General features: G+C 42.1%; 1 protein-coding gene across 2 annotated transcripts in view; it reads left to right on the plus strand.

Moving 5' to 3' along the window:
• The window catches only part of DLC1 (DLC1 Rho GTPase activating protein), a 353,596-nt gene that overhangs the window by 37,783 nt on the left and 298,891 nt on the right, over positions 1–16,922 (plus strand). The window contains exon 2 of one of the 2 annotated variants that reach the window (XM_081959778.1): positions 15,555–16,664. The exons of the other annotated variant lie outside the window; for it this stretch is intronic. Within the exon in view, the coding sequence (XP_081815904.1) occupies positions 15,666–16,664 (999 nt within the window). The 5' untranslated portion in view covers positions 15,555–15,665. The remainder of the gene's footprint in view (positions 1–15,554; positions 16,665–16,922) is intronic. 2 annotated transcript variants of the gene reach the window in all.

Below are 16,922 nucleotides of genomic sequence, written 5' to 3' on the forward strand. Positions count from 1 at the left end.
TGACCACAGAGACGTCTTAGGACAGCGCTGGCTCTTTGGCTTTGAAACGGAGATGAGCACCGCCCCCTAGAGTCAGGAACAAGTACATATGTCCAAGGGGAACATTTACCTTTAAAGGAGGTTGTTTCCTGCTGCTATTTTTAAATGGAAACTAGACAACTCGTTAGCTGTTACATCATCCTTTCAGAGATACTTCCTTACCTAAGGAGGAAAAGGGAATAATCACAAGTGTGCAAGTGTGCAAAAAAAAAAAAAAGCAGTGGGAGTGGGAGCAATTTCCAACTTCCTGCTGGCTACCCTATTGAGTCCCTTCTGGGAGAGGGGGCGGTCTAGAAATATGAATTAAAGTAAAGTAAAGTAAAGAGAGGCTGGCAGGAAGTGTCAGAAATCATTTCTCCTCCTCTTCCTCCTCCTCCTCCCCACAGAACTGTCTGCCATTTTCTGGGAGGAAGGGGGACAAAATAAGTCATAAGTCCCAAAGAAAATTGCACCCCTGGTTTCTATCGTAGCCTATCCCAGGAATCCTAAGCAAAAGTCTCACCCACTGGCACCCTCCAGCTAGCCCTATCTTGCCAGGTGACATCCAAATCCCTCCTTCATCCTTTCCTTGTCACCCACTGCCATTAATATATTTCAGATTTCAGCCTCCATTCCAAAGCAATCAGCCACTGCCTATCTAACAGGCTCTGCGGCCAACCAGTTGGGTGCAGAGGCCAGTGGGAGGCAAAAAAGAGGGCAGGGATGTAGCCCTTCCATCTTCCCTGGCACTATACAGTATATGGGGCACTGAGAAGTGTAGTCAGAAGAAGTGGTGGGATTCAAAAAACTTTACTACCGGTTCTGTGGCCATGGCTTGGTGGGCGTTGTGTGGTTTGGTGGGCGTGGCAGGGGAAGGATGCTGTAAAATCCCCATTTCCTCCGATCAGCTGGGACTGAGGAGGCAGAGAATAGATGAGGGTGGGGTAAGGTGACCAGATTTTAACATTGGTAAAGCGGAACACCATTGACCGGGGGGGGGGGGGTGTTCTTGATTTAAAATTTGGTCTATATCCTTGCATCCCTAACCCTTCAGGGAAAAAAAACCCAGGGGTCTTCAAACCTGACAGCTTTAAGACTTGTGGACTTCAAATCCCAGAATTCCTCCTCCAGTCATGTTGTGGTGACATCATCTGCGTGGATCTGCTCCATCTTCAGTTTTTTTCACCGGGGGCAGGGCTGCCGCTGAAGATGCTGATGAGCCCCCGCCGCCGCCTCCTCCTCCAACAGCACCACCACATTTGCTGCCTGCCGCTGTGGCTGAGGTGAAGCTCCCGCTGGCACCTCCACCCGTGGCTGGGCCCCGCCTCCTCCTCCTCTGCCATGCTTTTGAGAAGCCATGAGGCGTTTTTTTCCTGCTCCCGCCCCCTCCGCCGCCTTCCTACTGGCTCCCATGGCCTCATGGCTCCTCAAAAGCACGGCAGAGGAGGAGGGGGCAGGGGTAATGTGGGGCCCAGCTCAGGTGCTCCGAGCAGAGGGGGAGGCACGTCTGCCACGGGCAGGGGTGCCAGCGGGAGCTTTGGTGGCTTCACTTCAGCCGCAGCATCGGGCAGCAAATGTGGTGGTGTTGTTGGAGGTGAAGGAAGAGGAGGAGGCAGCATCAACAGTTATTCTAGTGGCAGTGGGGGCTTTGGGGCTTCACTTCAGCCGCAGCACCAGGCGCAAGTGGTTAGGACTGGCTGCCCACAAAGGACCTCCCCAGGCTTGCTTTGCTGAACACAGGGCGACTGACAATAGTTTGAGTGGGCATGGCTGGCGCAAACTACCGTTAGTTGCCTCGCGCTCATCAAAACAAGTCCGGGGAGGTGCTTTGCGGATGGCCAGTTCTAGCCTGCTGAATACCACTTCTGGTTGTAAGGTTAAGGAGTGCTGAACCAGCCACAAATTTGCCAAATTTCATTCCCATTGAAGTCCTGGGTCCCAGCATTCTGTAACTTAGCCCATTTGAGTTACTTTGGTATAATAATAGTTGCCCTCCACTTTCCAATTTTTCCCAATTGAAGATTACAGACAAACAGATACAAGAATGTTAGTAATAGATAGATTATTTCAATAGTTAACACTGCTGTCAGAGTTTAGGGTTTAACTTAATTTTCATCTTTTATATCCTTGGGTGTTTAAGCAAAGGAAGTATCCCAAGCCAGAAATAAAAAAAGAAAATTGTTTTTTATGGCTGCTACTAAAACAAATTTGAAAGTCTAAATTCAGAGTTGGAAGGGACCTTGGAGGTCATCTAGTCCAACCCCCTGCTCAAGTAGGAGACCCTATACCACTTCAGACAAATGGCTGTCCAGTCTCTTCTTAAAAACCTCCAATGATAGAGCACCCACCATTTCTGAAGACAAGCCATTCCACTGGTTAATTATTCTTACTGTCAGGCAATTTCTCCTGCGTTCTAGGTTGAATCTCTCCTTTATCAGTTTCCATCCATTATTCCTTGTCCGGCCCTCAGATGCTTTAGAAAATAGGTTGACATCCTCCTCTCTATGACAGCCCCTCAAATATTGGAACACTGTTCTCATGTAACCCCTAATCCTTCTTTTTTTACTAGACTAGCCTATACAAGTTCCTGCAACTGTTCTTCATATGTTTTGCCTCCAGGCCTCTGCTCATCTTTGCTGGTCTTCTCCGCACTCTTTCCCGAGTCTTTCCTAAGTGTTTTTTCTTTCTTAGCAACTGAGTCTTTTAAAGAGCCCTATCCATTGAAACTCTGGGTCTTCTTTAGCAGAAATGAAATGATGGAAGTCATTCCATCATATGAAAGTCCAGGCAAAGCAAAACAATGGTCTTTTCAATCCACCATTCTCCCATAGTCCACATTGTATGGTCCAGAGAGACTAAAGTACGTTGTCTCTTTCTTTCTGCTGTTCCAGAGCACTATCTATTAGGCACTATCTATTAAGGCTGTGTTGGAAGAGATGTCCATCTGGGTTCAGTTCCAAGTGGGGAGAAAGACACTGGAAACATGGAGGCTGATTGGAAAGATGGTTTAATGGTGGACATAATCATGTGGTTTGAGGTCCTGGGCAAAAAGGGAAGAGATGCTGAGAGTGCCTAGGTTTTATGTCCTCTGTTGGCCTTTGAATTTGAGCTTGTGTTCTGATTGGTTGTCAGACTCCCATGGGGCCATGCAGGAGTAACTTTGTAGGTTGTCTGTGTCCCAGCTTGGTTGATTCTTGCTGGGTGATGTTGCAATGAAAGAGCTTTGGGCAATTCCTACTATGGCTCTGCCTGAAGGAGGTAGATCTTTGTTATGTAGAATAGACTGGCTCAGGCCCTAATGGCCCATTAACAAACATGGGGGTCTCAGTTTCTGCCTCCCTTTTAAGGGAAATATTCTGCCCTTTTAATATTTCCTAAAATATCTCATTTTCCTAGGAGAGGGGTGGGTGCTAACTTCCTACAGCTGTGTATAGCCACAAAGGGGCAGTTTTCTTTTGACGATGCTTTGAGCTCCTTTGAAACTGGGTTTGAAGCAATATTGCAAATGTCCACTTTGCTTTTAAGGAGTAAATATTGTGAATGTCCACTTTGCTTCTAAAGAGAACTGTATAGCTCCAAATAATCCCAACTGCTTGTCCTGGCATGTCCAACAGCTGGAAGAGGCTTCAGTTTATATGCAACATATGAACAGAACTGTCTTCCGGCCATGCTGGATTGATGCAGAGTACTTTAACAAGGTGAATAATGTTACCTCCACAGTGCCTTGCAACTAATCAAGTCAAATCTGGCCATTGCACACAAATGTACTATTTATTCAATTGGCATTTAGAATTGGCACTGTCACAAACGCTTTGGCACAAAGATTTCCCCAGGCTTGTGAGTAATAACAACGAACATAATGCTACGTTGTAATTTTCCCTTGTAAGCTTCTGTTGAAATGAATAAGAAAGTGTTCAGATTATCACAGCCCACACTGCATCGGTGTATAATTGATGCATTGAAAACCCGACCTTCCTTAAATCTAATCAAGACCCCTCTATAGAAAGCCTTGATTAGATATGGAGAACTTGGGACTTCCCATGACCTGAATAATTGGCGAGGTATGCGAAGCATGTAACGCTTGCCTTTTGGGTTTCTTTCCAATTTCTAATCATATTTCATAGTGATTTTTGCTCCTTCCTGAATTAACAGTTCCAGTCTGTGTTATGCGGGAAGATGTGTCTACCTATTGGGTGCTGCTTCAAAGTTTATTTTTCAAAAGGCAACTGGACTATGTTTTTTTTCCTTGAGGAAGAAGACATTTCACTTCTCATCCAAGAAGCTTCATCAGTTGTGATTGGATGGCGTTGGTTGATTTAGACGTAATCCTTCAATCCCCCGGAACTAATCTTTGTATTCCCCTCCCCCACCATCCAGTCAGAACTGATGAAGCTTCTTGGGGGAGAAGTGAAATGCCTTCTTCCTCAAGGAAAAAGTCATAGTCCGGTTTCCTTTTGAAAAGAAAAGCACTTTTGAGACAATCCTAACCAGGCCACAGACACATTCGCTACTGCCTTTTCCTCTCTCTTTCCCTAAACATTTCTGTGAAACATCGTGGAGAGGTAATACCAGGGGTGGGATTGAAAAACATTAGCAACCGATTCTGTGCCCAGTTGCTGGGTGGGCGTGGCCTCCTGCAGCATGGCAGAAGGGTGTTTTCACCCTCCCAAGGCTCCGGAGGTTTTCTCCAAGCCTCCAGGGGGGCGAAAATGGTTTCCCTTGGACTCTGGAGGCCTCCCAGAGGTCGGAAACAGGGCCATTTCTAGACTCCTGGGAGGCTCATTATTTGCCCCCCCCCCGAGCTTTCGCGTGGGCCAGTAGTGGGTTATGACCAGTACACCCTGGTATGGGTGTACCGCAGTGGTGGGTTTCAAAATTTTTTAGAACCTCTTCTGTAGGTGTGGCCTACTTTGTGGGAGTGGCTTGCTGGCCATATGACTGGGTGGGAGTGGCTTGCTGGCCATGTGACTGGGTGGGAGTGGCTTGACAGTCATGTGACTGGGTGGGCGTGGCCAACTTATAAAATGTGGTGAAACTCACTTAACAACGCTCTTGCTTAGCAACCAAAATGTTGGCTCAGAAACTCTGGCATTTGAAGCACCCAAGTCTTAAAGCTGTCAAGTTACAAGACCCTTTCACCCCTAACCCTTTAGGAGAAAAACCCCAGGGGTGTTCAAACTTGACAGCTTTAAGACTTGTGGACTTCAACTCCCAGAATTCCTCCTCTCACTCTTCATCTTGATAATGGGCGGATGGGCGGGGGGAGGGAGCTGGAACCGGTTCTAAACAGCACTGTAGATTTGTGGAACCTCTTCTATAGAAGAGGTTAGAACTGGCAGGAACCCACCCCTGGTGTACCGGTGCCTGCCGGGAGCACCAGGTACCGTTCCGGTATGGTGCTCTGGAGGACCCACCTGCCTGCCTGTGCTCCTTATCAGTATTTGAAGTTTTTGGGGCTTCCGCACAGATGCACGGAGCGCATGGCACATGCGTGACACTCCGCCGAGCAGCTGGAGCGTCACATAGGCGTCGCGGAACATCACGGGTGGTAAGTATGCATGCACACACACTGCACTTATTCATGTGGTGGGCTCCTGGCCCATTGCACCATACCGGTTATAATGGGATCCGGAACCCACCACTGGTGTGGGCGTTGCACTTACCTGGCATGGAGACTCCTGGGAGGTGAGGGATGGGGTGGGCGAAGTCATCCAGTCCTTGCAACAACCGGATGCAAAATTAACAACCGGTTCGCTCAAACCGGTGTGAAGCGGCTGAATCCCACCCTTGGGTAATACTTTATGTGGACTGAGGAATCTGCAACAGGGGTGGGTTGCTGCTGGCATTACTGCCAGTTCGTCGCACAAAAAAAGTGGAGCAATCTGGGGGCAAAAAACTCAGATTGTTGGAGGCAATATGTGGATGCTTTAAATTGTTTAGAGAGAGCTGTAAAGCACTATGAAATTGTATATAAGTCTAAGTTTTATTGCTACCACTATTACATATACTCCATCTTGGGTCATGTGACTAGATGGAGAGAGAAGGGGGCTTAAACAGATGGCTGCACTTGAGTCATGATCCAACTGCTTCTCCCATGGGATGAACTGGGGGGAAGTTTACTTTATTATTATTTTTCTCCACACAACTCTTGACTAGATCTGGCCCCTTTTCAAATCTTTATTTTGGAAGCTTCTTCCTCAAAGCTGCTCCAATTCCATTCTGTTTTCAGACAGGCATCTCCTTAAGGACAGAGAAAGGCCCAGGTCCCTTGATGTGATTTCCTTCCAACATTATGTTGGGTTAAAAAGAATAAAAAGGGTTTCAAATTCTGCCAAAAAAATAAGCTCTCCTCCTGTGTAAGTGGGAAACAAGACAAATGTTCTTTTTTGGACCTAGAATTGCCCTTTTTGAATCACCTTATTTTTATTTTATTTTTTAAAGTTCTATAACCAGAGAAATATTACATTCCTTTGTTGGTTTACTAATCTCTCCTGCTGGCTACTGAAACTTCATCCATAAGTCAAAATGATTGTGATAAATGATGATTGTCTAAGTCTAGTAATAAAGGTAAAGACTCCCCTCAGAGATATGTGCTAGTCGTTCCCAACTCTAGGGGGCAGTGCTCATCTCCGTTTCAAAACCGAAGAGCCAGCGCTGTCTGAAGACGTCTCCATGGTCTTGTTACCGGCATGACTAAATGCCAAAGGCGCACAGAACGCTGTTACCTTCCCACCAAAGGTGGTTCCTATTTTTTCTACTTGCATTTTTATGTGCTTTTGAACTGCTAGGTTGGCAGAAGCTGGGACAAGTAACGGGAGCTCACTCTGTTACGTGGTAATAGGGATTTGAACCGCCAAACTTCTGAACTTTCTGATCAACAAGCTCAGCGCCTTAGCCACTGAACCACCGCTAAAGATTTATCTATGCAGATGGTGACATTCTTTTTTACGTTCTTCCTCATCCCTTGATACCAACACCAAGGTTACTCATGCTCTTTCCCTGAATTTGAAAAGTATCTGCAATTCTCTTCCCTTTTGCTTTTTGGTTCCAACTTCAATTTCCTCCTTTTTTCTCCTCAGGACAGCCCAAGGAAATATTGTGTTGTCCTTTCACCAACTTCATTCCTTATATCCTGTCGGATTCTCTCTGAGGCTACCTTAAGGAACTACTAAATTGATGTTTAAAAACTACCTTTGTGAATAGCACTATTTACTTTCCATGGTTCCTTGAATGTCTTATGAATGGCCATCTTTCTCTTGGAAAAAAAGAGCTGTTAGCAGTTGTGCTATGCTATTATGGAAATTTGCAAGAATGTAAATTAGCTTCTGGGTCAGCCTATGCTCAAGTAGAACAGAGACGGACTCAACATGGGAAATGTTTCTTCTTACAGCAATAGGCTATACGTGGTGCTGTCCAGCTGTTTGAGCTATGAATATCCCAGTTGCTTCTAATTGGTCTTTTTGGTTGAAACTAATGAGCTTTGAAGTCTAGGACATGTGGAAAGCACCTGGTTCTTATTCCTGCCCTGGCATACTTGAATTGACTTTTCTCCAATCTTTCAAAATCCAGATAATCTCCAATTCATAAAGGAAATTCAGAAATTCTTTCAAAGAATAGCTCATCTACCTCCTGATTCTCATCTCCGCATCAATCATGGAAGGATCCAATTGGAATGAAATTAGAATAACAAATTTCTACTTGAAAACAAGAGGGTTCCATTTTATACTATCTGCTTCAGCTAGACTATCAATTAATAAGCTTTTCGCTTAATGGAATTAATATAAATAGTATGGTAATTTTGCATAAATGTTTAGTGAAAGTGTGTTATGGTTTAGCATATGGACATACAGGCAAAAATGTTGATGACTATATGTTATGTCACTTAAGATCTAGTGTGTTGAGATATTCTATTTATATTTGATGTGGTCCTACTGTCAGTCTAGGAATTATTTATCCTGTTCTATGATATATTTCCTCTCTTAGTCTAGTGTAAAATGAACCATGCTACTGTTTGGCTGTCTTGTTTGTGCAAATGGGCTGAAATAATCTCAGTGTACACTGTTTAACCATAATTATTTATTTCTAAAGTAAATCAAAAATTTAGCAGGCTATAAATGTGTGAGTGAGCTCCCTCGTTTGAAACACAATTTCTGTTTATCACTTTAAAAAAAACCAGTTGCATTATAGACTGGAAGTACTGCATAATCTTAATCAGAATTTGCATTTAAGTACATTGTTTTTCTCTCTTTGTAGCTTCCTTGAACTCCAATTTGTGCTGAAGAAATGCTAATTTGTTTTTAAATAGCATTCTCGCCTTAAGTTTAGATAGTAGATTTTACCTACATTTTATTCTTTCTTTTAAAAGGGTTCTTATTATTTTTATTTACAATACATAATGCTACCCCCAGCAGCTTCTACATTCTTCTCTCAGGGCAGTCGATCATAAAGTTAATTAAAATTTTAATTATAAGTTTTCCTCATTTGTTTCATACATATCTGACATATCAAGAGATGATCTGGAAGTCTTAGGGCTAGAATCATGCTATTCAGTGATCTTCATAACTGACAAAGGGTTTAAACTTAAGTCTCCTAGTTTTAAGAAGACCTACATATTTACAGAATGCTATGTGTATTTCTTGGGAGGGGGGTGGGAATGAGATGTTTGAAATGTTTATTTGGGATAGAATATGATGCCAAGAGTTTAACTCAGATCACGCTGAAATAAGTCTTTTTATGTTTTCAAAGGCTTCCCATTCATTTTGACCCCCAAATGACCTCCAAATGAAAAAGAAAATACAGGACTCAATGCTCAGGAAAAATGATCCCACTTAAAATGTCCAGTAAACTTGCAGAAGTTTCTATATAATTATAAACGTGGCAGACCAAATTTATTAAATGTAGGGGAACTACCACACTAACTGTTATTTAAGTACAGATAGTCAGATTTTGGAAAGCACAATTTTCATCCAGTTTCCAACCTTCCCTTCTCAACAACTCTCCAGTCTCAGGCAGGTTGGCGAGAAGTTGGTACTTGCACAAGTTGTGAGTAGAGGAACTGATCAAAATGAATTATCTGAACCATTGTTTAGTTGGGTTTCAGGCCAGGTTTTAACACAGCACTGGTCATACTTATGGATTACTTTTAAAAGGATCCTGATGATGGTGCATTCTGTTCTTGCCAACCTAGATGTCTCTACAGCTTTCAATACCATCAGCTACAATATTCTTCTGGAATGGGAGTAAGAGGCAGGCCCTGGAGACTAAAACATATGAAGAATGGTTGCAGGAATTTGAGTATGGCTAGCCTAGAGAAAAGGAGGACTAGGGGTGACATGATAGCAGTGTACCAATATTTGAGGGGCTGCCACAAAGAAGAGGGGGTCAACCTATTATCAAAACACCCGAAGGCACGACAAAAAGCAATGGATGAAAACTAATCAAGAGAAGCAATCTAGAATTAAGGAGAAATTTCTTAACAATGAGAACAATTTCTTAACAATGAGAACAATTAACCAGTGGAATGCCTTGGAGTTGTGGGTGCTTCGTCACTGGATGCTTTTAAGAAGAGATTGGACAACCACTTGTCTGAAATGGTATAGGACATGGGTGTCCAAACTTGGGAACTTTAAGACTTGTGGACTTCAACTCCCAGAATTCCCCAGCCAGCATGGCTGGCTGGGGAATTCTGGGAGTTGAAGTCCACAAGTCTTAAAGTTCCCAAGTTCGGACAGCCCTGGTACAGGATCTCCTGTGTGAGCAGGATGTCAAGGTCTTTTCCAATTCAATTCTATTCTATTCTGTTTCCAGCGTAGTTTGTATGTATGCATGTATGACTGGTGAAATTAATTTTTTTTACTACCACTTCTATGGCCATGGTTTGGTGGGCGTGGCAGGGGAAGGATACTGCAAAATCTCCATTCCCTCCCCACTCCAGGGGGAAGGATATTGCAAAATCCACATTCCCACCCCACTCTGGGGCAAGCCAGAGGTGTTTTTTTCCGGTTTTCCAAACTACCAGTTCTCCAGAACCTGCTGAATTTCACCCCTAGTATGTATGTATTTTTATCAGTGATTCTTAAAGAAGCATAAATCCAGCTACATATTTCACATTTTCCCCTTTCTTCCATAATATATAGTTTAACTAAATCAGATCCAGTAGAACCACAGGTGGGTTGCTCCCAGTTCGGCCTGGATCAGGCAAACTGGTAGTAGCGGCGGTGGGAGGCTCCACCCACCTGGCCAGACATGCCCAAATCAGTAGTAAAAATTGGCAACCTTCCACTGAGTAGAACGCTACATTTCTGGTAGAAAATTACATTAGTGGTCCACTTCAGGAGGAAATGTAGTGTTGAAATAAGGTTTTTAAATTATAAATGTCTAATGGTAGCAACCTTTTTAAAGCAAAGGATAGTCAAAGTAAAATTATAAAATCATAATTTTTAACTTAGTGACCGTTTCACTTAATAATCAAGTTGCTGGTCCCAATTGTGATCAATAAATGAGAATCACCTGTAAAATTTTCCAGAACATTCTGGGATATTTTGTTTTTATTTATTAAATAAAATATATAGAAATATAGAAATTGTCCAATCTTGTTTTGAATATTTTCTTGTTAAGTATATCTTCTTTCTACTTATTGGCTCAGAGCGGAAGATAATAGTAGAGAAGAGTTCTAAGGAAACTTCACTAAAGAGGCATCGACGTAACTTGAATTTCCTCTCTCCAAAAACAACCTCCTCAAACTTTTCGTTGCTCTTACAGATACTTGTGAAAAGTCTGTCCTCTCAGTAGGGACTTTTTAATTTTAAAAAATGCTTAATCTATGCTTTGATGCTCTTTTTCCATGTGCTTCTTGATCCACCATAAAATGAGCATCAGAAGTGATGGTAGAGGGATTATGTCAAGAAGTGACATTTATAAGGCCTTGGTAAGGCCACACTTGGAATACTGCATCCAGTTTTGGTCACCGCAATATAAAAAAGATGTTGAGACTCTAGAAAGAGTGCAGAGAAGAGCAACAAAGATGATTAGGGGACTGGAGGCTAAAACATATGAAGAACAGTTGCAGGAACTGGGTATGTCTAGTTTAATAGAAAGAAGGACTAGGGGAGACATGATAGCAGTGTTCCAATATCTCAGGGGTTGCCACAAAGAAGAGGGAGTCTATTCTCCAAGGCACCTGAGGGCAGAACAAGAAGCAATGGGTGGAAACTAATCAAGGAGAGAAGCAATTTAGAACTAAGGAGAAATTTCTTGAAGTTAGAACAATTAACCAGAGGAACAACTTGCCTCCAGAAGTTGTGAATGCTCCAACACTAGAAGTTCTTAAGAAGATGTTGGATAACCATTTGTCTGAAGTGGTGTAGGGTTTCCTGCCTAAGCGGGGGGGGGGTGTTGGTCTAGAAGATCTCCTAGGCAGGGGTGGGTTCCGGCAGGCACTACTGCCGGTTTACTCCTGTGAGCGCCATGCTGCACACGCATGCGCAATGCAATAAAAATTGTTCTGCGCATGCACAAAAGCCAAAAACAAGATGGCGGTTCTGTAAGCGCCGCCTGGAGAACCGGTTCAGGGACATGGCAGGCCTGGGTCACTGCCGGTTCCAGCGATCCAGGCCACCAAACTACTACCAGTTCACCTGAACCAGTCCTAACTGGTAGGAACCCACCACTGCTCCAAGATCCATTCCAACTCTGTTATTCTGTGATGATATCGGCTTCTATGAAGTGTAGACCACTGAACTGTACTTTTCAGAGAAAGAAATGGGAATGTGACTTGGAGAGTGCAATTTTCAGCAGGACCTTTTGCTATTTATAGCATGTAGGTCCACTTTTGTTCTGTCTGGAAACTTCCTCCCACTATCTCTTCAAAAAGTTCATAGAAGTGTTTTTGTTTCCCTTGTGGAAAGCCACAATTAGCAAATCTCTCATTTTTTGTCTGATTCAATGCATTGGGGAAAGACATTTTTAGTATCCTAGAATAGGGAGTGAATCCTGTTACCTCTACCTGGATCTCTGTGTCTTCTGTTTTGCAGACATAACAATGTGAATGCAGGATAGAAATAGGACAGTCTTTAAAAAAGAGATTAAAGGCTTCCGTGCAGCCAGACATTACACTGTAAAAATCACTTTGTCCTAGCCTATCCTTACTGAAACTCAGTCGAATGGACATGAATTCTGCCATTCTTTCAGGCTGCCTATTTTTCTACTTTTAGGCATGTGATTTGTCAGGACAGTCTTGTGGTCTGGACTATGCAATTGGAGCTTTCCTTGGTAGAATGAAATGACCCAGAACAAATGCAGTAGTTCATCTTCTTTATTGCTGAAATCAATAAGCAGATCCATGCAAAGTGTTGACAGTTCCTATGGAGGGAGCAAAAAAAAAAAAAGAGGAAAAATAGCAGTTCCTTGAACTTGTAAAATGTTATAGCCAATAAAGATCTTAACTCTCATTACACTTATTTCATCAAAAGGTAGAGGTTTTTTTTCCTGGGCGTAACGGCAGTAGCTGTTGTAGCAGGGGTGGGCTTCAAAAGTTTTAGCAAGGGGTTTTCTGCCTGGTTGCTGGGTGGGTGTGGCCATGGTGGGCATGGCCTAGCAGGCCTCCTGCACCACAGCAGGGGGGGGTACCTTTCCCTGGGCTCTAGAGGTTTTCTTCAAGCCTCCGGGAGGGCAAAAACAGCCTCCCCAGGCTTCAGAGACCCTTTGGAGGCTGGAAATGGGCCCATTTATGGCTTTCCCAAACTTCCAGCAGGCCCGTTTTTCTCCCTCCCTGAACCTCCTTGCCCGCCCTGCACTTACCTACATCCAAAATGGGCCACATGGGGACTCCTGGGCGGAACGGGGCAGGGTGGGCGGGGCCAGCCAGGAGTGGATTTGGGTTTTCTCCATACTGCACAGAATCTTAGCTAGAGGTTCTCCCGAACCCCTGCAAACCCCCAGCAATCCATGGTGTTGCAACTTAATCATTAAAGTGCTGAACAAAGTCAGATTTGCTTAGTAATTGGATGGAGAATCCTAAGTCTTTAGTGTAGATATGAAGTTAAAAATTCATCCCAAAAGAAGATTATGTCAAGGATGGCCAAAAAAAAAAAAATCATAGAAAAGGATACAGACATGTCCATGTAATCAGCTCAATTTGAGAAAGAGTTTGGCTATTGGAATCCCAAAAAAGTTTTTCCTTCTTTGTTTCCCCCCCTAAACATTCCATTTATTGTTGATAAAAAAATCTTCCCAATATATTCTCGGTCCTGCATTTCATAGCTTAATATCCAGTTTCTGGTTTTATTTCTGAAGGAAAGGGAGAACGGTTTTATGGGAGTTGGCTGATATATAAATGTGACTTTAAAAATCTGGATTGAGAAAGCCATAAAAGAGGAATTGGGAGAAAGAGCAGACAGGAAAGGGGGGGGGGTGTCTTTCTTCTGTTGCAATCCTCCCTCTCCATAAAACTCCTGTTCATTTCTTCTTGTTTGAAGACATCCAAGCTACATCAATTCAACTCTAAATTTAGACAGTATCCCATGCTAGCTCTTGAAAAGAACTACGTACACGAAGAGACAGATTTTATATGAAATAGCTGGATTTTTTCGTTTATTTCCTCAGCAGAAACAGTAGTTTTATACAAGGATATATCTACGGGATACTCTATAGCAGCTTCGTCTCCATTTAGTAAAGATCTTGTGTTCTGGTCAATAGAATTTAATGAACTCACATATCCATTGATTGAGTGATTATGTGCCATCAAGTCATTTTTGACTAATAGTAACTACATAGATAGTTTTTCTCCATGACGATGTATTGCTAACATGTTCTTTCAAGCCTTCCAAGGGTGCCACTGATTGCCACTTCAACTGAGTCCATGCACCTTCCCCCTGCTCATCCACTTCTTCCCTTTCCTTAACTTTCCTATCCACCTTTCCCCTTTGTGGAGAGGGAGCGGCTAACAAATTTAATAAATAAATAAATTTAATAAATAAATAGAGCTGGGTCTTTCTTTGCATAATGTATCCAAAGTAGGGCCTGGTCATTTGTGTTTCCAGTGCAAACTCTTGTGTTTCAAATAGCATCCAAAATTAAATCAGAGTCCAAGACAAAGCATTGCTCAAAGTTCCAATTTATTAAGAGAGCCATGTTGGCACATCTGGGAAAACCTGAATCTGAAAGCTTCCCACGTTTCCCCACCCAGTTTAAAGGTCAAGATCTTGCTCCACACCCAACATCCCATTGTACGGTCCAATCTTCCACTGCCATGCTGGCAGTTTCACTCATCCAGTTCCAGTCAGGTGCAGAGGTGCAGAGGCAAAGGATGACCTTGGCTTCCTAGAAAGGAATTTTGTTTTGGCTACATAGCGTCTACTCCATACAATCCCTCCTCCTGTCTTCCCACAAAGAAAAGACAGTAGAATATTAGAAAGTGTGGCAGGCCAAGGCCCAAAGAAGGCCTGACATCTTGTTTGTTTCATGACCCATTGGTTTGTTTTCTTGGCTGTTCGGGTCACTCTCAGGAGTCTTCTCCAAAATGTGCCTCCTATCCTGATTTTTCAAAGTTTAACTTCTGCTTCCATAGACTGTCACAGGGAACACCATGGCTTGCATAATCCACACATCACATATCCATTAAATTGCACATTGTTTGCTAGAAATTGGTATTGGTATTTCACAGAGCCCTTGGAATCATTAAATGTATATTTGCCTGTCTGTATTTGACCAAATGGTATGGCATCTAATTTCACTAGAATGAAATTTAAAAAATAAGAATCAGTAAATCTACCAAGAAGCTAGATGAAAAGAAAAATCCGAGTTAATCAACCCCTATCCATATTCAGGTTACTTCAAATTTAAAAAAATATTGTGTTTGAAAGAGAAGGATGAAGCTTGGGATTGACAGAAACCTATCATAGAATAATTCCTTTATCAAGAATAAAAATTCAACCTTGAAGAAGCAGGCTGAAGGTAACCCAATGACATTGTACAGAAAGAGAAACAAAATTATTTACTTAGGAAATAAAAATCAAATGCACAGGTTTAGGATGGGAGTAGTAGGCATTCTATCTACTTTAATTAACAACCCACTTAGCAAAATGTCTCTAATCCAATCTAATTTTCTTCAAAGGTTTTAGGTAGGTTTTTATTCCACTTACTTGGGTATAAATATGACCATTTAAAACATGTCATTAAAATCCAGCTTTTTGACAATAAAGCTATGTTTGGTTATTTTGAAATGTTGACTAGTATCATGAACTCACAAGGCTTGATAGCTTTTAAACCCATGGAAAATAGTTGTCTTATGATTGAATCAATGAAAAAGGGTCATTGTCAAAATTTGGCTTAAGGAACATGTTATGTTCTCATGGAGTTGTTTATAACATTCTGTTTACTTCATTGAACAAAACAAAGAGGATTTGCTTGATTATATCTGTTTGCAAACCATTAAAACTGTTCTACAAAACCATTTCTTCCTAAAAGTTTAAGGAATATATGAATGCTTTCATTGCTTCTTACACTGGAATTCCATCTTTTTTTTAACAAAAATGCAGATATGCAAGAGCAAGAGCCATTTCATTGGATGGAAAAGTTTATCGAATCCATAATGTTTCCTCCAGCATATATTATGTCACACTTCAGAACCAATTGTTAAATACTATGACATGTCTCTAGCAATCAGAAAAAGGAGCTGGGAAGAACATGTGACCCAATGGATGGGCTTGCATTTTGGATCTCTTGATTCTAATACATTATGCAGGCATGGCTTAGTAGTTGACAACTTGCAAGCCGGAATGGAAAAGAGTGAGCTTTGGTGTGAAAATCTGAAAGAAAAAAGTGCTTCCTTGCCAGATTGCTGTCATGTTGGAGAGTTGGTAGCCTTCCCCCCAAAGCTTTTCAGCAATGTTTCCAAAGAATTAGATGAAAATGAAAATCATCAAGAAGAAGGAGAATTTCTCTCACTGGAAACTAGTGTGGAAACTTTAGTCAATGTTTCTGTTGGAAGTGATGATGGCAACGGTGGCAGCAAGAACACGGACCTCCCATTGGACACCATCAACTGCCAGTTTATGCCTGTTGAAGATAAATTGTTAGCTGAAAAGAACAGTTTAGAGGAACCTTCAGTGAAGATCATCTCAAGAGTAGAAGCAAAGAAACAATGCGATCATACCACTGAACCAACTGAAAAAATGAGCACTTCTCATTACGAGAGAGCAATGAAAAACAATAGCAGAGAAGAAGTTATCATACTTGGATACAACAACTCTAATGAAAGTAAAGATGTCTCAAAAGAAAAAAATTGGGAACCTTCTGTGGAAAAAAGTATGTTGGACGAGCAGATATTTCATGGATCTACAGCCGTACAATATGAAAAATTAGATGCTCCTCATGAGAAGAATGATGGTACTTTATTCCATGATGAAGATATGTTTCCTCAGCACCATGGCAATGATGCGACTATACGAGATTCCAATAATTCTCTTGCACACTCACCTGGTTCTCACATCTGGTCAGAGGATAATAATGTGGATATGTCTAATCTTACAAATGCTCAGAATGAATGCGTTCTGAATGCACCCTTGGTCTCAGAAGTATCTGATTTAAAGAATAAAACGGTCACACGGCAACCTACAGACTGTCAGGTCGTCCTGCGCAAAAAAAAGGTAAGTTCATGTTTCCAGGTGGAAAGATAGATAGATAGGTGGGTGGGTGAGTGGGTGGGTAGGTGGATGATAGATAGATAGATAGATAGATAGATAGATAGATAGATAGATAGATAGATAGATGATAGATAGATGATAGATAGATGATAGATAGATAGATAGATAGACAGATGATAGATAGATAGATAGATAGATAGATGATAGATAGATAGATAGATAGATAGATAGATAGATAGTAGACAGACAGACAGACGATGG

This window comes from Natrix helvetica, assembly GCF_964273705.1.
Source record: "Natrix helvetica genome assembly, chromosome: 7".
In the NCBI taxonomy this organism is placed as follows: domain Eukaryota; kingdom Metazoa; phylum Chordata; class Lepidosauria; order Squamata; family Natricidae; genus Natrix; species Natrix helvetica.